The sequence below is a fragment of the Pleurodeles waltl genome, chromosome 9, assembly GCF_031143425.1.
Source record: "Pleurodeles waltl isolate 20211129_DDA chromosome 9, aPleWal1.hap1.20221129, whole genome shotgun sequence".
Classification (NCBI taxonomy): Eukaryota; Metazoa; Chordata; class Amphibia; order Caudata; family Salamandridae; genus Pleurodeles; species Pleurodeles waltl.
This window is the reverse complement of record NC_090448.1, coordinates 655940231-655968019: the sequence shown is the minus strand read 5'-3', so window position 1 is coordinate 655968019 and position 27789 is coordinate 655940231. Positions and strand designations below refer to the sequence as shown.

The 27789-nt window shown below is 44.8% G+C and overlaps 1 protein-coding gene across 1 annotated transcript in view; it reads left to right on the top strand.

Moving 5' to 3' along the window:
- Positions 1–27789, top strand: part of CCDC61 (coiled-coil domain containing 61) — a 637121-nt gene that overhangs the window by 49068 nt on the left and 560264 nt on the right. The window contains exons 2-3 of the mRNA XM_069207713.1: positions 35–250; positions 24097–24179. Of these exons, the coding sequence (XP_069063814.1) occupies positions 103–250; positions 24097–24179 (231 nt within the window). The 5' untranslated portion in view covers positions 35–102. The remainder of the gene's footprint in view (positions 1–34; positions 251–24096; positions 24180–27789) is intronic.

Sequence of the window (27789 nt, the reverse complement as noted above, 5' to 3'; positions counted from 1 at the left end):
AAAATCATGTATATTGTATTATGTTTCTCTCTAGCACATCACAGCTGCTTTGGTTGGTTCTGTCTGTGCACAGTGAAGGAGAGGCCTTTCTGAGATCCAGCCATGGCCACGCAGCAGAGCACCCAGTCAGAGTATATCTTCCGTGGCATTGAGCACATCGTGAGGATGGTTGTGGATGGAGACCTACTGGAGGTGGAGGTGGAGGACAAGCTAACTACAGATCAGTGGAGAGGGGAATTTGATTCAGCTTGTGAGTCATTTTACTGAATTTTCTTTGTTCCTGTATTGGAGGTTTCTCTTGAGCTTGCATTTTAAGGCATTAGATTTTGTTTCCATTTGGGTTAGTCGGCAATGATATATGAAATTTATTTGCGCCATGCAGTGCATGTTTTATGCTGAACTTTACCTGCCAGGAGGTTTGCAGTAAAAGTTGCAGATGCCCTGGCAGTTTTCTTCCCTTTAATTGTCCGTGTGCAATGATTCCCCTGCCCAATGTATAAACCCTAAATCTGCTGCAAACTGTGACAAGACCAGAATGACCCTCGGAGTGTTATCACCTTGCTTCACCCTTTGCATTTCAGATGTAGATACTGCTCCTTTAAGGAATCCAGGTGGCGTATTATCCCAGAAATATTTGGATCAGAGGAGACCGTGGTTTTACCACACAAGATTAAGGGCCTCATTATGACCCTGGCGGGCGGCGGAGGCCGCCCGCCAGGATCCCGCCCTCCAAATTACCACGCCGCGGTCAAAAGACCGCGGCGGGTATTACGAGGTTTCCCCTGGGCTGGCGGGCGGTTCCAGTAAAACCGCCCGCCAGCCCAGGGGAAAACGACCTTCCCACGAGGATGCCGGCTCGTAATCGAGCCGGCGGAGTGGGAAGGTGCGACGGGTGCAGTGGCACCCGTCGCGTATTTCAGTGTCTGCAAGGCAGACACTGAAATACTTTTCGGGGCCCTCTTACGGGGGCCCCTGCCGTGCCCATGCCATTGGCATGGGCACGGCAGGGGCCCCCAGGGGCCCCGCGACCCCCCCTACCGCCATCCTGTTCATGGCGGCTTTCCCGCCATGAACTGGATGGCGGTAGGGGGGGTCAGAATCCTCATGGCTGCGGAGCGCGCTCCGCAGCCATGGAGGATTCCAAAGAGCAGCGGAAAGTCAGCGGGAGACCGCTGACTTTCCGCTTCTGACCGCGGCTGAACCGCCGCGGTCAGAATGCTCATTGGAGCACCGCCAGCCTGTTGGCGGTGCTCCCGTGGTCGGTGGCCCTGGCGGCCACCGGCCGCCAGGGTCAGAATGACCCTCTAAGTCACTTAATTGTCAATATTCTCCTACTCAGTAAGGTAAATACATACGGGTGGAGTTATCCTTGGGCAACAATTGTACCAGCACATTATAGTAAAAAAACATATGAATTATATTTCATTTACATAAACAAATACTATGCCACAATAGTGCAGACAGTGACAAGTGGAAATGTAACCCAGATGTTGCTTAGTGCTGTACAATCCAACTGGACTGACATAATGATGAGAGCGACTTGAAAAATCAGAGAAGCTCAGTCCATAGCAAGTTAAGTGCCATTTCATGGTTTGGAGAATTGTTGATGTTTTGATCTTAAAGGAACCAATCCATGGGTCTCATCAGGGCAAACACATCTTGAATATGGCAGAAGGGAATGTTAAAAAACCCAATTCGGAGTAGTCCTAACAGATACAGTATGGATACATTAAAAAGTGCATTCCGTCATTTGCTACCTGCAGTAACGTTTTAGATACATTTTTGCACATCTGGTGACGTGGTTGACACATTTATGTATTTTCTCATCAGTCATCACCTGTTGGAACTTAGTAGTTCATCATTGAGGAATCCATATTGGGTCTATTAGAACACTCTCAGTTGTGGAATTTACCTTCCCTTTTGCCGTAGCCAACACAGTTGTTGTCCTATCAAGACTAATGTCTCTGGTTTGAAATGTTGACAATAAGGCTGAGAGTATTTTATCTTTTGGATTTCATGTGACGTTGGACATCACCTATTACATTAATTCTGTTTATCCGGTGTAATTGTTCAGCTTTAAATTTGGCTATTAAATTCATGCATTCATTAACTGGCTGTACAAAAATATTGGCATGTGAAAATATTGTGGCTAAAATATTGACCACCAGAATATTGTGAAGGTAAGTATATATTGATAAGTATACATTTACTACTTTTAAGTAACTTGAAGATATATATGTGTGTATAAGTGTGTATATGTGTGTGTGTATATATATATATGTATATATATATATATATAAACAAAACACCTTAACTGCGGCGTTTTCCTTTCGGCACCTGACCGTCAACCGTGCTAATCCAAATACGCGCACCACTGCGTATTTATGTCAAACACTTCTCTCCCATGAATAAAGGAAATGGCAGCACTCCACGGGCACAACGAGTTCAAACAATGTTTATTCGCCTACAGGGACGCATTTCGGCGTTGCCGCCTTCATCGACCTGATGAATATATATATATATAATTCTCATAACACTCAATCCTTGTATTTACGCATCATTACGGCAAGAGACCATTGTTTTTGGGACTCTGATGATATCATCCATCCAAACCTACTCTTACTGGGTATCTTGGTATCTTGTCTTGAGGTTACCCTTAAAACACTCCTGAGCTTATGCGTGTAGTCATTGGACTATTAAATACTCTCCAGTCCCCAAAGTTCGACTAGCTGTTTTGTTTTTCACTAATGACTGAGCTGAAAAACTCATACTGACAAAAAAATCTCTGGAATGCACTTCTTAGTCCAAAGAAGGCCTTTATTATTTCACTACGCAAGGTTCCTAAAAGGAGATTAGCTTGTTGAAAGCACATGTTTAAAAATATTCACAACAATGAAATGAAAACATGCACAAATAATTCTCTACTGCAATATACACAGCAAATATATGTATCTATATTATAATGCAAAGCAAATAATTAATAAAAATGCATCACCATAGGGCCGGTCAGGTGCTTCATCTTTCTCCTACCCTGTTCGACTGCGAAAGAGAGATCTCTACCCTCACGGGACATCTATATCAGGCATCCAAAGTCTGAATCCTGACTGAGGTATCTGAATCCCTCACTGTCGCATATCTTAAAAAAACAAAGAAAAAGCTTTATGGAAAAACCCTCTTGTTACGCAAGAAGTATTCAAACATGCTGGCTAGTTTAGGTAGGCTTTGAAAAGAACACGTTTGGGTTTGGCCACAATCCCAAGGTGTAAAGTCAAAGCAAGGCCATTCCCTGCCGTCGGAGTACATTCTTATCAACCAAAGACCTTGGTGAGAAAAAGCACGAAAACAGACAGACAACGAGGAAAATCACTGGCAGCCTTTAACATGTCAGTGTCTAATGCTACGATAAAGTCAATAGGCAGAATTAAGCTAAGGCGAAGGTGAATACAAAATTGAGTCTGTAATTGGTGAACACTAGACAGCTAGGCCGGGTGCAAAGTGGTGCAACACAAAGTTAGTGGTCAAAATACATATTTCACTACAGTAGCCTCCATATTTTAGCTGAACAAATTGTAGAACGTTTCAAACGAAGGTCTCCGATATACATCACATAGTTCCACTAATTCACATTCTTCAGCGGTGTGTGCAAAGAACGATTTCTGCATAGCTCCCTTCCTGCTACCAAGACCAGGTAGAATAGTAACTTACTATAGCTTGCTGATAGAGCGGTATTTATTTCTTCCTCCCCTGGCACCAAAAATAATCAAACATTGGCTAACTTGATTCTTTGTTGCATAATTTCTGATAAAGTATTTCCCACTCCTTGCCAAAAATGTTAAAGCTGGGAAGATGCATATATATTGTCAAAGTCTAAGCCTATAATGACCTATGCCATTTTAAGAAGTTGTTATTTAACCTCTTCGCTGCCAGGCCTTTTCCCCCTCCTGTGCAAGGCCTTTTTTTTTTGCCTAATTGGAATAGTTCTCGCTTAGGCCCTCATAACTTTTTGTCCACACACTACCCAAGCCAAATTTGCGTCCTTTTTTTCCAACATCCTAGGGATTCTAGAGGTACCCAGACTTTGTGGGTTCCCCTGAAGGAGGCCAAGAAATTAGCCAAAATACAGTGAAAATTTCGTTTTTTTCAAGAAAATGTTAAAAAGGGGCTGCAGAAGAAGGCTTGTGGTTTTTTCCCTGAAATGGCATCAACAAAGGGTTTGGGTTGCTAAAATCACCAGCTTCCCAGCTTTCAGGAACAGGCAGACTTGAATCAGAAAACTCAATTTTTCACCACAATTTTGGCATTTTACTGGGACGTTCCCCATTTTTACGATTTTTTTGTGCTTTCAGCCTCCTTCAAGTCAGTGACAGAAACTGGCGTGAAACCAATGCTGGATCCCAGAAACCTAAACATTTCTGAAAAGTAGACAAAATTCTGAATTCAGCAAGGAGTAATGTGTGTAGATCCTACAAGGGTTTCATACAGAAAATAACAACTGAAAACAGCAATTTTTCTCTACGTTTTACTCTGTAACTTTTTCATGCAATGTCAGATTTTTGAAAGCAATATACAGTTCCGTCTGCTGGACTCTTCTGGTTGCGGGGATATATAGGGCTTGTAGGTTCATCAAGAACCCTAGGTACCCAGAGCCAATAAATAAGCTGCACCCTGCAGTGGGTTTTCATTCTATACCGGGTATACAGCAATTCATTTGCTGAAATATAAAGAGTAAAAAATAGCTATCAAGAAAACCTTTTTATTTCCAAAATGGGCACAAGATAAGGTTTTGAGGAGAAGTTGTTATTTGCACATCTCTGAATTCCAGGGTGCCCATACTAGCATGTGAATTACAGGGCATTTCTCAAATAGACGTCTTTTTGACACACTCTCTTATATTTGGAAGGAAAAAATGTAGAGAAAGACAAGGGGCAATAACACTTGTTTTGCTATTCTGTATTCCCCTAAGTCTCCCGATAAAAATTATACCTCACTTGTGTGGGTAGGCCTAGCGCCCGCGACAGAAAATGCCCCAATACACAACGTGGACACATCACATTTTTCCACAGAAAACAGAGGTGTTTTTTGCAAAGTGCCTACCTGTGGAATTTGGCCTCTAGCTCAGCCGGCACCTAGGGAAAGCTACCAAACCTGTGCATTTTTTAAAACTAGAGACCTAGGGGAATCCAAGATGGGGTGACTTGTGGGGCTCTCACCAGGTTCTGTTACCCAGACTCCTTTGCAAACCTCATAATTTGGCTAAAAAAATACTTTTTCCTCACATTTCGGTGACAGAAAGTTCTGGAATATGAGAGAAGCCACAAATTTCCTTCCACCCAGCGTTCCCCCAAGTCTGCCGATAAAAATGATACCTCACTTGTGTGGGTGGGCCAGGTGCCTGCAACAGAAAAAGGCCACAAACTTGTAGAGATTATGGGGATAGCACAGCGAGTTGATAAGCACATATTCTTCTTTTATACATCTTTAGGCTGACTCTGCTTAGGGGACCCACACAAGTGAGGTGTCATTTTACTTGGGAGACTGAGGGGAACGCTGGGGAGTAGGAATTTTGTGCTGGAGCGGTGATTGTACAAACGAAAGTCAGGAAAATATGCTTTTTTAAGCAAATTTTGAGGTTTGCAGAGGAGTCTGGATAAGAAAATGTTGGGGGATCCACGCAAGCCACACCTCCCTGGACTCCTTGGGGTGTCTAGTTTAAAAAAATGTCTGGGTTTGGTAGGTTTCCCTAGATGAAGGCTGCACCCAGGACCGAAAACATAGGGTTACCCACTCCCCCAAACACAGGTAGTTTTGTAATATATCATTTTGATGTGTCCACATAAGTCTGTGATGTGCCAAACACTAAAATTGTGAAAAGAAACGCACTTAGGTTATGTGAAAAAGACCCCTCACCCACCAACCAAGTTGGTGGCATGCTTCATCATCGGGGTCCCACCTGAGACACCCAGCGTGTCACAAGTGTGCTGCGACACCTGATTACAGCGGAGCAGGTTTTGTCATTTGTACCACACATACTGGTTGGATTTGGCACGAGGGTGAGTGATGGTTCAGTGGATCAAATTTTATTAACAAGAGATTTCACAAAAGTGAAATGCAGTGGTAATAACTGAAAGGCCAAAAAACTGAACCAATGACTCACAGCTCGTGAGCTGTAAAGCCACAGCAAGGCACCAACCGCTTTACAGTCCATTCACACACCTTACATACCTGACATGCACAAGACCATTCACGCTGCCAGCCACGGGCCCAGCACATTACAACACTCGCATCGACAGACAGCGCCAGTCAAGGGCCCATCACTTTCATACTCTCACATGCCTAATACAGCAATGACACCATCTGATGAGTGTGTGGACTGGCGTTTGGCTGGCACCGCTAGCCAAGCGCCACCCCACCCATCCCGCCAGCCAAGCGCCACCCCACGGACACCGCCAGCCAAGCGCCACCCCAAGCACTCCACCAGCCAAGCGCCACCCCACCCCACGCACACTGCCAACCAAGCACCACCCCACACACACTGCCAACCAAGCGCCACCCCAAGCACACTGCCAACCAAGCGCCACCCCAAGTACACCGCCAGCCAAGCGCCACACCACCCGTAATGCCAGCCAAGCGCCACCCCACGCACACTGCCAACCAAGCGCCACCCCAAGCACACTGCCAACCAAGCGCCACCCCAAGTACACCGCCAGCCAAGCGCCACACCACCCATACCGCCACCCCAAGCACACCGCCAGCTCAGCGCCACCCCAAGCACACCGCCAGCCAAGCGCCACCCCACCGCCAGCCAAGCGCCACCCCACGCACACCCCACGCACACTGCCACCCCACGCACACTGCCATCACTTTTTTTGTTTGTTTATAAACAACAAAGAAACCACTAACTAATTATAAAATAAGTACAAAACCACAAACACAAAAGCTCCAACTAAATACATGACAGTAATGCCAACCTATGAACATATGAAAATATAAAACAGGCAGTTTACGCTCACGGTATTTTCCAAAAACGTTTCCTAGTGTGGTAACTTCTAAAACAGCCGGGCACACACAGCCCAAGCTTTGAAGGGCATTTGGGGCAGTACATCCGGCTCTCCCTCCGGATTGCTCTCCGGACACATACTCTACATTTCTTTGTGGGCAAGTCTTTTTTGGGAGTGGGAGGAATGTGATCTGGAAAGTGGCGATCTTTCAATCCAGCCACTTCCTCCACCACTTCTACTCTAGGAACTCTTGCCCGTTCCACCACAATAAGGCTCTCTATCACTGACTCCTGAAATGTAACAAATGTCATCCTCGACTCAGGTGAACAATCCTTGAACACAATAAAAGCATTAAAAGTTGCCAAATGAAATAAATGTAGGGCCAACTTTTTATACCACACATAAGACTTACGAAGAGCAGTGTAAGGTTCCAACCTCTGATCTTCTCTATCAACACCACCCATGTGCCTATTGTAGTCCAAAATGCACGCAGGTTTGCTCACTTCCGCAACCTGACCCCAAACAGTCACAGGGGAAGTACTCTCATCATGGATGGTAGATAGCATGTACTCCTGTCTGAAAATTTCAGAGCTAGCAGCTCATTATTCCGCAAGGCACTGCACTGTCCCCTCAAGTTTTTTACAGATAAGCTCCATTGGATAGCCTTTCCGGTTAGAACGGATTGTGCCACAAGCAACAGTGTCCACTCTAAACAACTCCTTGAACAACTGCACTCCAATGTAGAAATTATCTACGTACAAATGGTGACCTTTGTTAAACAGTCGCCTACCAAGATCCCACACAATATTTTCGCTAACTCCAAAAGTGGGCGGACAACCAGGAGGGTCAATACTGGAATCCCTACCAGTGTAGACCCAGAAATTATACACATATCCTGTACTGCTTTCTGACAGCATATACTATTTAATCCCATACCGTGCCCTCTTACTAGGAATGTACTGCTTAAAACCTAAACGCCCCTTGAAAAGGACCAAAGACTCGTCCACACTTATCTCTTTGCCTGGAACATAGACCTCTGAAACTCGATCTACAAAATGATCAAGGACAGGCCTAATCTTAAAAAGACGGTCACAATCATGGTGATCTTGTGGCAAGGCTAAAGCATTGTCTACAAGAGGCAGCATACGAAGAATAAGCAAATAGCGATTACGTGTCATAGTTGCAGGAAATATAGCCGTTGCCATCAAGGGACTAGTAGACCAATAAGAAGCCAGTGACGGCTTCCTGATCAACCCCATCAAAAAAGTCAAACCTAAAAACTTTTTCATATCTTCCAGATATGTGGGAACCCACTGAGTAGCTCTATACTGAGGCCTAAGTCTGGCAGCGTTGTCCCTCAAATATTGCTCTGCATACAAATTAGTCTGCTCCACAATCTCTTCCAAAAATACATCGTCCATAAACAAGTGAAAGAAATGGACAGGCAAAAAGTTTTCCGTATTGACTACACCCTGGGAGACCAGTAAATGCAGTTAACTGTGGCTGCTCCATGTTTGGGGCAATCCAGGTGTCAGGTCTTCTAATGGTAAACCCTTCAGCCCCAGGCTGCTGCACTCTTGGCACGTCAATGACCTCCTCTAAAACAGGCCCTTCATCTACACTGAGAGTAGCTTCCTCATCAGAAGAATACTCTCGGACAGAAAACTCACTGCCAGAATCTCTCCCTTCCTCCTCTGCCTCAGATGCAGAGTCAGTCTCGTAATCATGGTCTGAAGACGACTCAAAGAGCATGCCAGCAACCTGCTAAGCAGTCACTCTGCGGCTAGCCATGATCCTCACTAACAATAAATGGATTGCCAACAACAACTAGCACTAAAATAAGTAATAAACAAGGAGGAAGGATTCCCCTTCCATCCACAACCGGGGTGTGTGGGTGGGGGGCCCACAGGGGGAGCGCTAGCGCTCCCCCCGTGGGCCGGGTGCAGGACGAGGTGATCTCATCCAAGGCACCCTACGGTTTAAATGTTAATATTCGGGTAGTAGAGCCATCAATTGTCAGACACTAGGTGAATGCCTTATTACATAAGACTGTCATTGAACATGAGGACTTTCAGTTGTGTCTCCACGTATCTGTTAATGCTCTGCAGTCACTGATGCATAGCAGTCAGACTTTTCAGGATACAAACATCCTCTGAGCCTTTTTGTACCGAATAGCATTAAAATCCCAGTTTGTAGTCGATATATAGCCACATATCACTCATGAACTTTGTATAGCTTTATGTACATCGTTTGGAGGGCCTATTCACAGCTGCATTTTGTTGTACTTTAGTAGTATTACAAAATGCTATTCACAAACCTGCATCAGTAAATCTCCACTTCCACTAAATGGAAGGTGTCCTCAGACAGGAGGAAATTACCCCAGCTCTGAGTCCTGCACCACACATTGCCACCCACTGGTACTGCAACACATTTTTTTCATTTTTTTAAAAAACATTTCCCTATATTTCACCACCGTCTCTGTGGAGCTCGCTTTATGGTAAAGCATGGAGTCTTTAAATTAGTGGAAATAATTTTGTTAAATATTAATGTTTTTTATTAATTTTATGTATTTATTTTAAATGTAGAAAAAATAAATAACGAACGCAACATTATTCTCATTTTAATTAAATATTTAATTTAAATATATTCAATAAAATAGTTTTCTGAAGTTTAAATCCCATTAATGGTTAAATATGCATTTTTATTGTGCATTAATACTTATTTAAAGTGATGTATAGACTTAAACATAATGTAACTATATTTTAATAAAAATTATCTTACAGTAAATTATAAATTCAAAAGGGTTGTAAAAATGTTATAATTATTGTAGGAAAGTACCATCTTGCCTGGCATGTTACCCCCATGTTTATTGTAAGTATGTTTGTTTTTGCCTATGTTTCACTTGGATCCTGCTAGTCAGGACCCAAGTGCTCATAATGTATGCCCTGTATGTGTTCCCTGTGTGATGACTAACTGTCTCACTGAGGCTCTGCTAACCAGAACCTCAGTGGTTATGCTCTCTCTTCTTTCCAAATTGTCACTAACAGGCTAGTGACCAATTTCATCAATTCACATTGGCATACTGGAACACCCTTAAAATTCCCTAGTATATGGTACTGAGGTACCCAGGGTATTGGGGTTCCAGAAGATCCCTATGGGCTGCAGCATTTCTTTTGCCACCCATAGGGAGCTCAGACAATTCTTACACAGGACTGCCACTGCAGCCTGAGTGAAATAACGTCCACGTTATTTCACAGCCATTTTTCACTGCACATAAGTCACCTATATGTCTAATCCTCACTTGGTGAAGGTTAGGTGCAAAGTTACTTAGTGTGTGGGCACCCTGACACTAGTCAAGGTGCCCCCACATTGTTCATGGCAAATTCCCCGGACTTTGTGAGTGCGGGGACACCATTACACGCGTGCACTACATATAGGTCAATACCTATATGTAGCGTCACCATGGTAACTCCGAACATGACCATGTAATATGTCTGGGATCATGGAATTGTCACCCCAATACCATTCTGGTATTGGGGGGACAATTCCATGCACAGAACCTGGGTACTGCCAAACTTGCTTTCCGGGGTCTCCACTGCAGCTGCTGCTGCTGCCAACCCCTCAGACAGGTTTCTGAACTCCCCTCCCCCCCCGGGCCTGGGCAGCCTAGTCTCAGGAAGGCAGAACAAAGAATTTCCTCTGATAGAGGGTGTTACACCCTCTCCCTTTGGAAATAGGTGTGAAGGGCTGGGGAGGAGTAGCCTCCCCCAGCCTCTGGAAATGCTTTGATGGGCACAGATGGTGCCCTCTCTGCATAAGCCAGTCTACACCGGTTCAGGGATCCCCCAGCCCTGCTCTGGTGCAAAACTGGACAAAGGAAAGGGGAGTGACCACTCCCCTGACCAGCACCTCCCAGGGGAGGTGCCCAGAGTTCCTCCAGTGTGTCCCAGACCTCTGCCATCTTGGATGCAGAGGTGTGAGGGCACAATGGACAGCTCCGAGTGGCCAGTGCCAGCAGTTGACATCAGAGACCCCTCCTGATAGGTGCTTACCTCTCTCAGTAGCCAATCCTCCTCTGTGGGCTATTTAGGGTCTCTCCTCTGGGCTATTCCTCAGATAACAAATGCAAGAGCTCACCAGAGTTCCTCTGCACTTCCCTCTTCGACTTCTGGCAAGGATCTACCGCTGACTGCTCCAGGACACCTGCAAAACCGCAACAAATTAGCAAGAAGACTACCAGCAACATTTTAGCGCTTCATCCTGCCGGCTTTCTCAACTGTTTCCTAGTGGTGCATGCACTGAGGGCTGTCTGCCTTCACCCTGCACTGGAAGCCAAGAAAAATCTCCAGTGGGTCGACGGAATCTTCCCCCTGCCAACGCAGGCACCAAACTTCTGCATCACCAGTCCTCTGGGTCCCCCTCTCATCCAGATGAGCGTGGTCCCTGGAACACAGGAGCTGGGTCCAGGTGTCTCCCACAGTCCAGTGGCCCTTCTGCCCAAATTTGGTGGAGGCAAGTCCTTGCCTCCCCACACCAGACAGTAATCCTGTGTACTGCGTGATCTGCAGCTGCTCGGTCTTCTGTGCACTTTTCCAAGACTTCCTTTGTGCACAGCCTAGCCCAGGTTCTCAGCACCCCGTCCTGCATTGCCCAACTCGCTGAGTTGGACTCTAACGTCGTGGGACCCTCCTTTGTGGCTCTGACTCGATCGCTGTTCTCAGATCTTCTAAGTGCCTGTTCCGGTACTTCTGCCGGTGCTGCCTGCTTCTGCGGGGGCTCTCTGAGTTGCTGAGCGCCCCCTCTGTCTCCTCCTCCAAGGGGCGACTTCCTGGTCCTTCCTGGGCCCCAGCAGCACCCAAAATCCTCAACCGCGACTCTTGCAGCTAGCAAGGCTTGTTTGCGGTCTTTCTGCGTGGAAACAACTCTGCGTCCTCCAGCACGCCGTGGGACATCTTCTGACCAAAGGAGAAGTTCCTGGCACCTTCCATTGTTGCAGAATCTTCGGCTTCTTCCATCCGGAGGCAGCCCTTTTGCACCTTTATCCGGGGTTTAGTGGGCTCCTGCCCCCCCCGGACACTTGCGTGACTCTTGGACTTGGTCCCCTTCCATTACAGGTCCTCAGGTCCAGGAATCCGTCTAGAGTGTTTTACTGGCAGTTGTTGTCCTTGCAGAATCCCCTATCTCGACTATACTGTCTTTCTGGGGTAGTAGGGTAACTTTACTTCTACTTTTCAGGGTCTTGGGGTTGGGTATCTTGGACACCCTTAGTGTTTTCTAACAGTCCCAGCGACCCTCTACAACCTACCATAGGCCTGGGGTCCATTCGTGGTTCGCATTCCACTTTTGGAGTATATGGTTTGTGTTGCCCCAGGCCTATTTCTACCTATTGCATTCTATTGTGTTATACATTGTTTGCACTACTTTTCTAACTGTTACTTACCTGTTTTTGGTTTGTGTACATATAATTTGTGTATATTACTTACCTCCTAAGGGAGTATATCCTCTGAGATACCTTTGACATATTGTCACTAAAATAAAGTACCTTTATTTTTAGTAACTCTGAGTATTGTGTTTTCTTGTGATATAGTGCTATATGATATAAGTGGTATAGTAGGAGCTTTGCTAGGAATTCTCCTAGTTCAGCCTAAGCTGCTCTGCTATAACTACCTCTATCAGCCTTAGCTGCTAGAACACCTCTATTTTGCTAATAAGGGATGACTGGACCTGGCACAAGGTGTAAGTACAACAAGGTACCCACTATAAGCCAGGCCAGCCTCCTATAATTATGAAATGGTATTTTTTCAGATGTTTACATTTTATTTTGTTTTTAACTATTGTAAATAATTTATTATTATTTTGTGTGTGGTTTTAAGTCCTGTTCTTCATTATTTTCTTTGGGGGGTGTTGCAGTACCAATGGTTGGCCGTGTCGTGTCCTGGACTTGCTACTGTTTCTTTTTAGAAGTAGTAACTTACACTTGTAAATTTGGCTACACACCATGTTTCTGTTAGTGGAGACCTGCAAATCTACACTTTTGAGTAACTTTACACTTCGATTTTGTGAATAGCCCAAAGTAGGTAATGTTTGTCAGAAGTTTAAGAATAAACGTACACGTGTGACTTACTGACAGGTGTAAGTTGCTTTTGTTAATAGCACAGTGACTGTACTTCCTATATCACAGCTAATGGTGACAGAATGCAGTTGAAGCTAATTGATTTATTTGAAAAAATGAACAGTCATCCATAATGCTTTACTTTTTCTTTGTATAATTATTTAATTCTCCTTCTATTTCAAGACCGAAGCCTGTTTTTATTTCCTTTTTTAAAACCCAGCTTATTAGTTTTAAAGTGACTCTGCATTCCACTGGTCCTAGATATCCCCTCCTCAGGCCCTCTTTTGATACATCATCTTGTTGTCAACACTTCTACAGTTTTCAGTAGTGTCATATACTTTTTTTAGTCTCAAAACATTTTATTGGGATTTGAGAAAAAAAACAGTAATCTTACATCCATATAGGTGCAAATAAAGAAGAGCAACCAAAATATTCAACACCACTGGCTAAAGTTGTGTATAGTGGTCATGTTTGTCTGTCCGCAGGGAAGGGGATGTCTTCATCATCTCCTCACCATGTGCCAGTCTCCTGTTGCTCATTCTTCCCTCCTTCCTCCTATTCTGCTAACCCCAACTGCAGAAGGATGAAACCACCGCCAGTAACCACCTGTAGCAAGCAAAAATTACCAGCAAGCATCTCTTGTGCACACTGTTTGTGGGCTGCCCCTTGCAAGTATAAGATGTAATTGAGAGGTGAGGTCCCCCTTTTCACTGTCAATGAAAGAGATCTAGTGCCCTCCATCATGGAGGGAGGACCAAACTAGGTGGCCCCTCACTCGGGCACCTGAAGAAAGGCTTCCATTGTAATTCAGATGCGAAATGAGACCCCTGAGTGTTGCTTGTTAGTCGCTCTATAGCTAGTGCCGCCCATAGACCCTGGTGCTAGTGTGTGATACTGGGCACTTATGTATTTTTCCAGTTGTGTGGTATTGTGAGTTTGCTATTGTGGGTTTTGCCACATCCAGGCACTGTAGGGACATGTGACATTCGTCTTTAATCCAGCAAAGTAGTTCAGGGGGGTTTAAGCCCAGGAGCATCACCTCTTGAGTAGCTGGAATGGAAAAATCACAACCTTTTGCAGTAATGTAGACACCTCTCCAGAACGGTCTAATAACTGGGCAGTTCCCCATATGTGGAGTGCTTCACTGTGTGCACCACAACCTCTCCAGCACCTCGGCGAACATTATGGTACATGCAGTGCAATCTTAGGGAGGAGTGTAATGCCAACTGAACCAAACTTTATAGAGCACTTCCTGTCCTTGAAAGGACGTCCTGATGCAGCATGTATGTCCCTTATCACTCAGACCTTAGGTTCTACCTTCCTTTTCAGTTCCCTTTCCCACTCAGTGTTGTGTCACCATGTCTGTGGAGTCTTGTGTCAGGAGAAGGTGATACAACACTGAGTTGTGCCCCCTGTACCCGCCCAGTCTGGGGGAACTGGACTTGGAAGGGGGGTTTGGCTCTAGTGGCTTCCACGCATAGTATGGTCTATGTAACCCAGTGTCTAACCTGTGCATGCTGCAGTTGCTCTGAGGCGGGGAGATTGTAGGCTTCTTTACATTGATGGAAGGTTTTGAGCAACGCTAGTGGTTGCCAATGCCCGCTCCCCTCCATCTGCTGAGGTTGTGTCATAAGGTTTTGGGACAGTCTGTGGGTTCTACCCTTCCAAATAAAGGCCATCAGTTTGCGTTGAATGCACTGTAGATATGAGGGATCAAGTCATATAGGTGGTACTTGAAATAAATACGAGACGCAGGAATATATTCATTTTGACAGCATGAATTCTACCAAACTAGGACTGCATTACACCCCCACCCTCCACCCCCACTCACCCAGGACTGTAAATCTGTGGTTATAGTTGAAAGAAGGGTAGGATAATTAGCCTCAAAGAGCTCAGAGTCCTGGTGAGAACGTTGGATTTGAAGGTATTTAATGGTGGAGTGAGCCCACCGAAAGGGAAAGCAGGGAGACAGGCCAGCCATCTCCTCAGTTGCGTTATATCCATTGGCCCGTTGGAAGTCCTCAGGTATAGTAGGTATCGCTGGGAGTGATGTATGTGGGCAACCCAGTGTTAGAAGGATATTGTCAGAGTAAAGGGGTAACTTAACTTTCTGCAAGCCAAATTTAATTCCTGGAACTGCTAACGTCTGTCGAATAAGGTGTGCTAAAGGTTCTATAAAAAGGGCAAAAAGGAGGAGTGATAGGGGGCAGTCTTGTCTGGTTACCCTGTAGAGATGAAAAGGCACTGATAGGGGCCCATTAAGGGTCACCCTGGTGCGGGGGTTATCCTAGTTAAAGAATACCATCTGCAGGATTGTGGGGCCTATGGAAATTTCTGAGAATCATGCTCCAGAAGATGTCCAATCCACCCGGTCAGAATCCTACTCGGCATCAAGCGAGAACAGCAGAACAGTTATCTTTTAAGGGTGACCTTCTCCACCAGGAGGATAGTTGTCCTCTTATTGTCATGGGCCTGTCTGCCCTGAATAAAACTGCTCCGGATGTAGGTGTATTAAAGTGAGGAGCACGTCATTTAGGCGAACTGCCAGAATTTTCGTATGCAGTTTTATGCCAGAATTTATTAGGGCAGTCAGTCGATGTGAGGCACATTTTCCCATATTCTGTTTTGAAACACATCTGTTGATGTGGCACAAGCTGTATCTATAAGTATCAAAATATTTGTTTAGACCAGAAAACTATTAAACATGATGTTGAAAGAAAATATCCTAATGGGTACCAAACAGACCAACATTACGCCCTTTTGAAAAAACATGCATCCTCTTGATTAATCTACAATCACCAATTATGTTGCTATCCAAACTTTGCTAGATAACGGGCTGCAGCCATAACAAAATCTTTCACTTTCATCATCGCTAGGAAAAATATAGCACTCTGCTATGTGAGTGTTAAACTTTTAATAAACAGTCTTCAAAAACACTTCATGGGTTCAACAACTGCAAACAAATTAAGAATAAATGCTCACATTAAACAAAATCCCCATTTCATGTGCTTGTGGTGTCTGGAGCTCGACCACGACCTGAAGTTGTGCTCAGAATGCCGGGCCATGAACCCGAAGGCTTTGAGGGAGCGGTCCCTAAAGCTCATGGTGGACCGGCGCTCGACTCCGTGTCGAACGAGACGAAGGTCACAAGACCACTCGCGGAGCCATCACCACTCTTTGTCCCACTAGAAGACCTCAGAACATTCAGATCACAAAAAGAAGTCATCGGAGAAGAACATACGTTCTTCGTCTTTGCCCAATCGCTAGGATAATGCAATGTGGGAAAAGCAATCGCTAGGATAATGCAGTGCTCTAGGCCTCCGTCTTCGGGTCCTGGTTGAGGTTCGACTCCGCACTTCCCCGAGCCACCCCTGCCCAACTCAAAGAATTCTATGAGGACATGTGCATCATATTTGGGCTGACCGATCCTCCTGCAACGCCTTCGGGCCCAGTGGGGTCGGAGGGAGCCCCCCTTGGGTTCTGCATCAGCAGCTTTTGCCCTTGTTCCGGAAGGTCCCTCGGGATCTGTGTCAGATCCATGCCGATCGTGCCAACGTGACCTTCCCTGGCAAAGACGTCTGAAGCCACTCGGGCCAACGATTGATGTCAACCCCATACTTATACCGAACCCGGGGACGGATCAACGCCACTCGATGCCGGTTCTGTCTTCGACGGGCCTACATTCCCCAGTTTGGATCCTGACCCTTATTCTTATGGGTATGGGGAACGTATGGAGGGGTTGCTGGACCCTTTAGAATTCCAGCTGGAAGACCCTGAAATGAACTGGGCATGGGAATTGGGTGAAGCTAGTGGTCTGGATACCTCTCCTGATGCTGGCATGCTTTCTCCCCCTACTGTGGTTACGGAGGAGGGGGCATTGTATTCCATGGAGAAGAGTGGCTGAGACCCTCGGCCTTGAGCTACCTTCTGTGGCAGTCAGGACTAACCTCCTGACAGGTGCTGCAGCCTGGGGCTTCTACCTCGGAACCCCTCATACCTTTTTTAATAAAGCCCTCACTGATGTCCTTCCGGGTACCTGGTCCACACCCATCACAGAGGTTCCCATGAACAGGATGATCACCTGACTCTTATCGGCTTGTGCCGAACGACCCTAAATTCCTAACCCATTAACTTGCGCCCGGGAGCCTTGTCATCCAGGCTTCATCGGGCGCATTACCATCCGCATCACCGGATAGGGAATCAAAGAGACTGGATCAACTTGGGAAGAAAATGTTCTCTTCTTCCAGTCTGGCATTGCGGACTGTGAACACCTCATGCCTTTTCGGGCGCTATTCCCATACCCTATGGGATACGGTTGCTCAGGTGCTGCCGCAGGTCCTGGAGGAGGCCCTGGCCATTCTCTTCCAAGCTCAATTCGACCGACTTACTGGGTAGATAGGTTGCATCGCTGGTGACCTTATGGTGCCACTCCTGGTTGAGGACATCTAGCTTTTCAGGGGATGTCCAACAATCACTCATGGACATGCTCTTCAATGGCACCGGAGTCAGTGCTCCAGCACTTTAAGGAGTTCTGGGCTATGGCTCTGTCCCTTGGCCTAGCAGCTGCTCCTTGTCTCCCTCCTCCCCCCACCCCCAGTCCCCTTCCCTCCCCTTTTGTGGCTGGGGAAGGGACACTCAACCACGTCCATTCCCCTCCAGCTACCGTGCTGCACAGCCTCTGCGTGGCCGCGGGATCCCGCGTGCTTGTGGATCAGGGAGCCAGTGGTCCACCCAGTCCACCATCGCCCCTCCTGCAGCCTCCAAATCTTCCTAGTCCGTTGCGCCATCCTGGACCAGTTGGTGGCAGGATCCACCATCACCTGCCTGTGTTGCTTTACTCTTCAGAATATCAGAACTATGCACTTCAGGATATTTTAAGGCGCAATGTACATCAATCACTTTCAGACACCTTCGTAAGTAGAATAATCAAGTTTATTTAAGGGGCAAGTTCTCAGATAGCAAAACTAAACCACACTAATATATATATACATCAGGAGAATAACATGAGAATAATGATGAAGATATAAGCACTCTGTGAATAACTGCAAGAGTAAGTGCATATAAGACAAGCACACACAATATACTTCAATGCTCAATAGCATGAGAATGACTGCAAGAATAAGTGCATATTACGCACGCACAATATACTTAATAAATTGAAAAGCTTCACCGAAAAGAGCGTCTGCATCCCTCCGCCGTACACAAAGCCGGGGAACCCAAATCAGCTGGCACAGGGAGCCTCTTTTCGGGACAATCAGTCCTCCTGGCGTTGCGTCCAACCCAGAAGAGAGTTCCTAAACCAGTCCATCCAGGCCCCCAACCTTTATAGTATTTACTAACGCCCAGGAGTCTTTTCTAGAAAAAGACCCCCTCCTTTACAAATTGTGCAATCGGCGGTACCTTGTTCACCCTTCGAGACGTCTCCTCAGAACGGGCCAAGTTCCCAGGAGAGGGCTCCAAGGTGAAGCTTGCATTCCTCCTTGTGTACAGGCAGCTTGCATTCCTCCTTGTGTACAGGCGCATCCCCCTGTTGTTCTAACTGATAGCTCATGGAATGTAAATAGCGCCCTTCGTATCAGGCAGATGGAGCGAAGTTGAGCAGAAAAACACCCCACCCTTCAGCTTGCCGAAGCTTGTGGAAAAACACAGAACAGTGCCTTACGCACTGAACCAGACTCGACAAAATGGAGTCGTGAACCAAAATGGAAGCGAAGGCCAATGGAAGCAGAGGCCAATGGTCCACACCCTGCACCACTGTTTACCTTGCACGTAGTGCTGCTACATGCACGTAGTGCATGTAGCAATACACTGCCCCACTAGGAATCCATCACAATGGACAAGTGGGTTTTGCAAATAGTCCAAAGGGATTACTCCTTTCCCTTTGAGGCTACCCCTCCGTCCATGCCACCATCCTATGATCGGATGACAGAGAATTACCTGGCACTTATCCGCGAGGAAGTTACGGCTCTCTTGGCCAAGGGAGTCATAGATAGGGTCTGTGCCAGAAGTAGGTCGCTGTTGTTATTCCCGCTACTTGCTGGTGCCCAAATAGGGCAAGAGCCTCTGTCTTATCCTAGACCTCCAGTCCCTCAATCTTTCCTCAGAAAGGGGAAGTTCAAAATGCTCACTCTTGCTCAAGTCCTATTTGCCTCTGACCCTGGAGACTGGATGGTAACGTTGGACTTGCAGGACGCTTACTTTCACATTCCCGTCCTGCTTGTCCACAGACCTTACTTGCTGTTCATGGTAGGCCACAAGCACTTTCAGTTTACCGTGCTCCACTTTGGCTGTACCAGCGCACCTCGTGTGCTCACGAAAGTGATTGCGGTGGTCACAGCTCATCTGCGCCGGCTAGGGGTTTGTCTTCCCCCTACCTCAATGATTAGCTGTTGAAGGCGAACATCCTGCATTCAAGGTTCACTATAAACATGCAAAAGTCACATCTGACTCTCTCTCAGATGCTCCCTTTTATCTGAGCTGTTCTGGACCCAGTGCAGTTTTGGACCTATTCTCCCAAAAAGCGATGTCCAGGATATTCAGTTTGTGATACCGATGTTTCGGCCTCTATCCTGGGTTCAGTGAGAATGAATCTGAGGCTTCTGGACCCCATGGCTTCCTGCATCCTGCAGTTGACACATCCCAGAGGGTGTATACAGGCTCTGCAGTGGGACCTGAAATTCCAGTGGGTGCAGCATCAGGGGAATCTCTCTGACATGGTCCAGATCTCAGAGAGAACTGCCCAAGATCTGCAGTGGTGGCTTTCGAAAAACGATTGTGTCAGAGGCAGATCCCTCCCCTGTCCCCCACCACATCTCATAGTAGTGACAGATGCGTCACTCCTGGGATAGTTTGGTCCCATGGGGTAGGTGGAGATCAGAGATGTCTGGTCTTCGGCTGAGTCCAGGCTCAACATCAATCTTCTGGAGCTCAGGGCATTCCTTCACTCTCTCCAAGGGACAGTGGTACAAGTGTTCACGGACAACGCCACCGCCATGTGGTACTGCAACAACCCGGGTGGAGTTGGGTCATTTACACTTTGTCAAGAAGCTCTGTGCCTGTGGACATGGCTGGAACATCAGGGCATATCCCTGGTGGTTCAACATCTGGCGGGCTCTCTGAACGTCAGAGCAGACAAACGCAGCAGTCGATGCATGGTTTATCATGAATGACGTCTCCATCTGGAAGGTGGCACAAAGTCTCTTTCAGCAGTGGGGAGAGCCTTGGTTAGATCTGTTTGCCTCTGCAGAGAACGCGCAATGTCAGCTGTTTTGCGCATTGGAGTTTCCAAGGCACACTCGCTCAGTGATGCTTTTCACTTCAAGTAGAACTCAGACCTCATCTATGCCTTCCGGACAATACCACTTCTGCCCAGAATTCTGAAGAAGATCAAGAACGACCAAGCCCAAGTCATTCTTGTGGCTCTGGACTAGGCACGAAGAGTATGGTATCCCTAAGCATGCCATGGCCATTGATCCTCCGATCTGCTTGCCCCTTCGGGAGGATCTTTTGTGTCAGCAGCAGGGGACGGTTCTCCACCTGTCCAGTCTCCGCTTCCTTGCGTGGAGTTTGAGCCGCAGCAGTTGACAGCTTTCAACCTTTCACCGGAAGTCTGCAGTTTTATTTCTGATGGATACAACTACCTGTGGATTCCTCACCTAATGAATACTCCCATGGCGCCAGCATTCGACGGAAATCTTCTTACTAGTCTCTGCACGTCGACGAGGACGTCACTCTAGCCCACGCGACGCCGTCTGACGTCATACAGGCAATAAGAGGTCCTCGACGAGTGAGGAATCCACAGGTAGCTAATGTATCCACCAGAAAAGTCGTTACCGAAGGTAAGTAACTCGTTCTTTTGGCAGCCAGGCATCCCTCCACCTAAATGATATATAAATGAAACAAATTTGTGGCATGGTGTACCAACAAATCTGTTGATCCCCTTTCTGCGCCTCTGTCTGAGGTTCTACATTCTCTCTCTTGCCTAGCAAGGCTCTGCTTTGGGCACCCTTAAAGGCTACCTGTCTGCCATCTCTGCTTTCCTTGGGCTGCAAGATCAACCATCCTTGTTCAAATCTCCCATCGTTGGGAGGTTTCTTAAGGGACTCACTCTCATGTTTCCCCTACCCTGTTCTGAACCTGGTACTTTAGAGTCACTACATAATTGTCCCCTGTGGCTCCTCACACTGTAAACCGTTTTCTTAATTACCATTACCTCTGCTCGCAGAGTGAGTGAGCTCAAAGCTCTTTCTTCGAAGCCACCATTTGTCTGTCCATCCTGACAAACTGGTACTTTGTACCAGGGCCTCTTTCCTCCCGAAAGTGGTCACGCCCTTTCATGTAGGCCAATTCATCACTGTGCCTACTTTTTATGCACCCCAACAGCCTTTTCATGAAGAGAAGAGATTCCACTGCCTGGATCCAAAAAGAGCCTTGGCGTTCTACCTCAATCGTACAAAAGATTTACAGGTGGACGATCAACTCTTTGTAGGTTATGTGGGTGCGAAGAAAGGGTGGGTGGTGCAGAAGCAGACCATCTCTCAATGGGTTGTCCTCTGCATCAAGATGTGCTATGCTTTGGCAAAGAAGCAACCCCCTGAGGGTTTGCATGCTCATTCCACCAGAGCAACTGCTGTTACCACAGCTTTGGTATGCAGATTTCTGGTCCTGAACATCTGCCAGGCAGCAACGTGAGCATCTCTGCACACGTTCACAAAGCATTACTGCCCGGACAGTCAGGTCCGCAGAGATGGCTACTTTGGTCGTTCAGTCCTGCAGGACTTTTCAGTCTGATCAGCCCACCGCCGAGTATGGTATTGCTTGGGTATCTATTCTGCGGTAAGTAATCTGCAACTAGAAGTTTCCAATTAACAAGTTACTTACCTTCAGTAACAAATTATCTGGTAGAGACATATTCTAGTTGCAGATTCCTTACCAACCCATCCATCCTCCCTGCTTGCAAACTGATTTCTAGGGACAGGGACTCCTTTACAGGGCTCTAGTTCTGGCTCACCAATATCCGTGTTCTTCATGGCTCCGCGCTACTGGCATGGAAAGTCGTGAAATGAAACTGATGTTAGCACGCCAGGGTGGTGCATGTATACTACCGCAACGTCTTGAGTACAAGAAAAAGGACAAATGGGCTACAACCAATGTAAAATACAATCAAAAACAATAAAGCTCGACCAAGCACAATACCATAGATTCAAAAAATTATATTTATTACCAATGTATGTACATCCAAAGACAAACACAGATAGATAAATGTATGCAATAATACAAATAATTACACGGGAGAAAAAAGAGAACAATTACTGATATGAAACAAACTCAATAAATACATATACATAAACCACAACATATAAAAAAACACACAAAAACAAAGTGCCACACAGGACAAGACAATAGAAATAGTGAAAACAATAAAAAAGAAAAAGTAGTAACACTCTAAATTTCATAAATATATCTAAATATAGACTGAATATATACAAATTCTCTTTTTCTTGAAACTTTTTTGATGGTCACAATGATGTCATTCGAATGTCCATAGAAAAAGGATTTTGGCACCAAGAATTGATAGTTCATCTAAGAAAACAGTAGGAACCAAGCCTAAGCGCGTTTCGGTGGTATCCCTCCAATTTATGAGGCCGCCTTCATCAGGGCAGTTCCTTTTCAAAATTTAATATGTATAATGCCATAAGCTTCAACAATTCAATTGTCTCTCCCGTTGATATACATCCTGACAAAAACAAGAATACAGAAAAAATATATATAATAATCAATTGATTAATTCAATCCAAGTTCATGAGATATAGTGAACCACCGATCGCCATGTCTGATCCAAAGCCAAAGATGAAAAGTGAAAGATAAAAAAATGAAAAAGGTGAAAAAAGACAAAATAAGAATAACAATAGAACAAACATAGGAGTGAAATGAAAATAAAAAAGAGCCAAACGATACTCGTCCTACCGCAGCGTCATCACAGCAAACACAACGCTAACGATGCACACAGTCGAACGACTCCGCCTGATGGTGCGCAAGGGTACTGCTCGAAGAAACACCTCTGGATCCAGTCTGACGCCTAGGGGAAATAGTAAGGTATGGAATCTGCAACTAGAATATATCTCTACCAGATAATTTGTTACCGAAAGTAAGTAACTTGTTCTTTGAATCTATTATCAATAGCTTGCTGCAGGCCCAAATGTTCCTCTAAACCGTTTTAAATAAAGGGTAACCAATTATTCCACTGTAGTCAGTCTAGATGGGATCTTTAATCATAGGATTTCTGAAAAAGAAATTTCGTAAACGTGCCCTAGTATATGTGGAATTCCACTACATCCCAAACTGTAAGCCTTCTAATACATCTTACTTTTTGACCAAATACCAATTTTTTTGTATTCTCAATACTTATTTTTAATTTATTACCTGGGAAATGGGTTTGTAAAGCCTTCAGGCGAGGTTATATGCTCACTGTCATGTACTGGAGTCTCCACCTACACTGTTGTTGGAAGAAAGTACATCTTCTTAAGATTCTGTTTTTTCTTCATATTACGACAAATCAAACCTCCATTTAGTCCTCACCAAATTCAAGGATAAATCTAACCTAATCTCATCAATAATACAGACAAATTGCATTTTGACATCAGTAATCATTAAATAAAACAATCAAACACCATTTATAAGCTTTGTTGGAAAAATGAAATACCGACTGTAATTCAGCAACCCGTCAAACCCTATTTAGCAACACTAACCTGAAGTAAAATATTTCAAGTAAGTATTTGTCAGTGTCTCTCATCACCTGGGAGAAACCTTATCCACTCCTCCTTACAAAAGGGTGTAACATTGGTGATGTTTGAAGGCATTTTTTATGCAGTGCTTGTGTTTTGTTTTTTTCTTCCTTTTTTGCTGCATACATTTTGTTTCTTACAAATTGGATTTGTTTTGCACCCAGATTTGTTATAATATTTGTTGTTTCCCTCGATTTACTAGTTATTGAAGACCTAACCCACAAAACTGGCAACTTCAAGCAATTTTCCATCTTCTGCAGCATGTTGGAATCTGCATTAACCCAGGTAGGTCTGAAGGAATACTATATTAAAACCGAGGAGAGTGTATTAAACCATTTTAGGGTGGTCAGAGCCGTGTGGTGTGTTTATAAGTAAATTACAGGAGTGTTGTATGCAAGTTTACATCATATGTGCTTTTTACTGCAAGTATGGAGTTTGAGAACATTGAAGACATTTGGCAAGACGCTGTTAAAAGGTCTGCAGTTTTCAGAACACTATTATTGTATTCCCAGGTAAAATACGATGCGTTAAGGCTTCCTGGAGTTATCCAGTTTTACCCAGTTGCTTAATGATCAAGCTATAAAAGCTGCTTTTGTTGTCGATACTAAGCCTAAATTCATGTAATGTTCGCAACCACAGCCTATTTTCTGACATAACCTCTTGCTCCCTGAATATTTCTGCCACTCTGTGCTCTTACACAGATTAAAATGTGATATTGGCTCCCAGACTAAGATTAATTTGTGAGTCTAAGCATTCCTCTGTCCTACTAATTCTGTATTTTCTTCCTGCTCACAATACTTCTTAAAAATTCAGACTATGGTCTGCAATCAGCCACTTGCTGCAAGATATTTTGACCAATTCTAGATCTGTGATATTCTTTATTTAATCTAAATAACCAAGTGCTTCCAGGCATATTGTCAGTTTTGGTTGGAAAGGAATCAAGGTGGCTGTTGTAATCACTTTTCCGTATGCATGAGTTTACTTTTTTGTGGTTTTGACTGGCAGTTTGTTAAGCAGTTCAAAGGCCTAGTGGTCGGTTTTGTTTGTTTTGTTGTATACTACTTGGAAAGTACAACTCGTTCCTGTGAAGAGAGGACAATTACCATCTGAAAACCCCTGAGGAAGAATTTGAATTTAAGTGAGAGACACACTGTAGCTTGGAGCATAGTTCAGGTCATCTGGAATTCCCTCTGAAGGGGATTACAAATACCATCAGTTGGAAATTATAGTTCTTGACATGCAGATATTGGTTTAAGTTTGGAAAAGAGTAGGGAAGCTGGGCACTATTTCCGTTAGCGAGCACTTTGTTCCAATGCCTACCTTCCTGTGTGTTGCACATGGCATCTGTTGTAGCCAATGTCTATTCCAGAGCTGTGGATGGAATATGAGACTTTGTGAGAAAACATACACCTCAACTGGACTTTGAGTAGCACAAATCGGCAAGATTAAGGGTGTGCCTTTATGCCCAAAGGAAGGGCTTTGTGAAGTCTTGCACATCTTGGGAGTTACTGTACCAGTCAGTCCCTGCTTCTCTGCTCCCACTGGCGGCTGATAATGGCTGTCTATTTGCCTCCCTCTCTCAAGTTCAGTCAGCTAATGCTGGGAAGGCAAGAACGTCTGCTCCAGTGCAGGGCATACATTATATATATATTTTTTTTAATACTGAGGCCATGACCCCTTTCCTGATGAAAGGGCTTTAAGAGATAGTGAAACATGAAGAAAGGCAGGTACGTTGTGGACAGCCTGTGATACTGGTTTAGGGCCACGTCATCTCAAGCCCAGTTCTCCTGGAGGTACATCTAGTATTTACATTAAACAGCCCATGCATATCAAGAAGTTTTTATTTTATTTTTTATTTTATTTCTTATTGTAATAGTTACGTGGAATTGAGAAGGCAGTTATCAGAGTCCTGGCAATTCGAAGAAAGCCTCCTAACCTTCACCTACCCATAAGCTATTGTTTCAATACAGGATCCATTCTGTAAGGCTAGGAGTGTTTTCAGCCATAAATATATATAACATTCCCCACACATCTTACAGCTTATATTGCCCCCACACCCCAACACCACTCATCACCTAGCCTGAACCAGAAGCACTAGCAATATAAAATCAGCCAACGCTTGGTGTATTGGCTTAAGTCTGTGATCCTGAGAGCTACAACTAGGAGAAATATGTTGTTTATATTATAATTTAAGAGACCGCTGAATCAGCCGTACAAGTCCCAGAGACCGGCTTGAAAGAGAAGCATTTTCCTATTCTGAAAATAAGGGTAGCCCAAACCATTGTCTTCCCTGCCCCCAGATATTTGTCGCAAAATACATTTACTACTCTGGCCTTGAGCATGTTATCATGTGTGACACAATAATTCCATGCATGGATTAATAGAATCATCTGTTTTTTCCAAGCAACTGGAGAAAGTGAAATATCAACCTAAATTCTTACCCTGAGCCCTGGTTCCCTTAGAGTAGCTACATTCACTGTGTGCTAAGAAATAGGAGTTTGTGTGTACAGGAACTAACCTTGTTTGAGGAGTTAGTCAGTACTCTACAAAGATAAATTCTTCATCCCATCTGTCAAGGCCTTTAAGATTATTGGGGTGGGAAAAGAGAAGAACAAGCGTCTTTCCAGGAATGTGTGTCCCAGCAGTCATATTACTGCTACTCTAGCATCAGAAAGGCCTCACTAAATGCACCTCTAAAAAATCATGATTTCTGAAATGAGTTTGATGTGCTCCAAAAGCAACCATATGTTCTCTGATTTCCTCCTTAAATAAAATTTGACCTCATTATGCGGGTCCTCAGCAATCTTGATTTGGTGCAAACCGTTATGTACAAAGTTGGCACACATCTAGTATTCCCCCCCCCCCCCCCCCCCACACACACACACACACACACAATAAGTGGTTTGTTATGATGAAAATGCATGTCATAATCCTCGTTCCTATTTTGAATAATTTTATTGCCATTTTTTTTTTTTTACAGTTGTTCTGTTACAATACAGTGTGTGCTACAAGGAATTGTTTACACATTTTGTCTGTCCAAAACAGCATTTGTACCAAGCACAGTGGCATGCAAAATCACTAAAGACCATGCAATTGTTTGTTAATAACAGTTAGTATCAAAGGGTAAATTAAAGTACATATGAGGAAGGTCTGTAGAAATTCAGAGAAGCCAAATATCATCATTGCTAACAACTATAATGAACCAAATCGTAAACACAATAGAGTAATATAATATAAATTAATATATGTAGGAAGCCGTCTCTGTATATACTGTATCAAAATAAGGGATAGTGCGCACTGAGTCCAGGGGTTCCCCAGAGGCTTAACAGAGGCTAAAGTAAATAATACTAATGCTCTTTTTTGTGGTAGTGTGGTCGAGCATTTAGGCTTATCAGATGGTAGTGCAAAGCATTTGTTGTACACATTCAATGACTAACTCAAGGCCAATGTTTTACTACAGCAAAAATATATTTTGTTACTTTATTACTAGAACCAAAATATCTTTGCTGCAGGTAAGTAGGATTAGATATATGTATCAAATGTACTTTGTTTGGGTTCTGCAGATAAAGCAGTTTACAAGTAAGTAACTTTTTTCAATTTTAAAAGTTGACAATGTGTAATTTTTCATAGGAATCAATAGAGTCCTAGGGGAGGAAAAATGTTAACATATTTAACAGGCAAGTACTAAAAGTGCTCCACCAGCAACAGCATATGGTCAGCTGAGGGCAGAGGTCAAATTCTGAGTTGTTTTTTTCAATGGAGTCCTATGAGGACTGGGGGTGCTTGGTAAAACACAGATTGCAGGTATGTACCTGCGGTTTCAGGACACAGGCCTGCGGGGGTTTAGGTCAGCACCTGGAAGGGGGGTGGAGTGGGGGGAGAGTGGGAGGGGAGC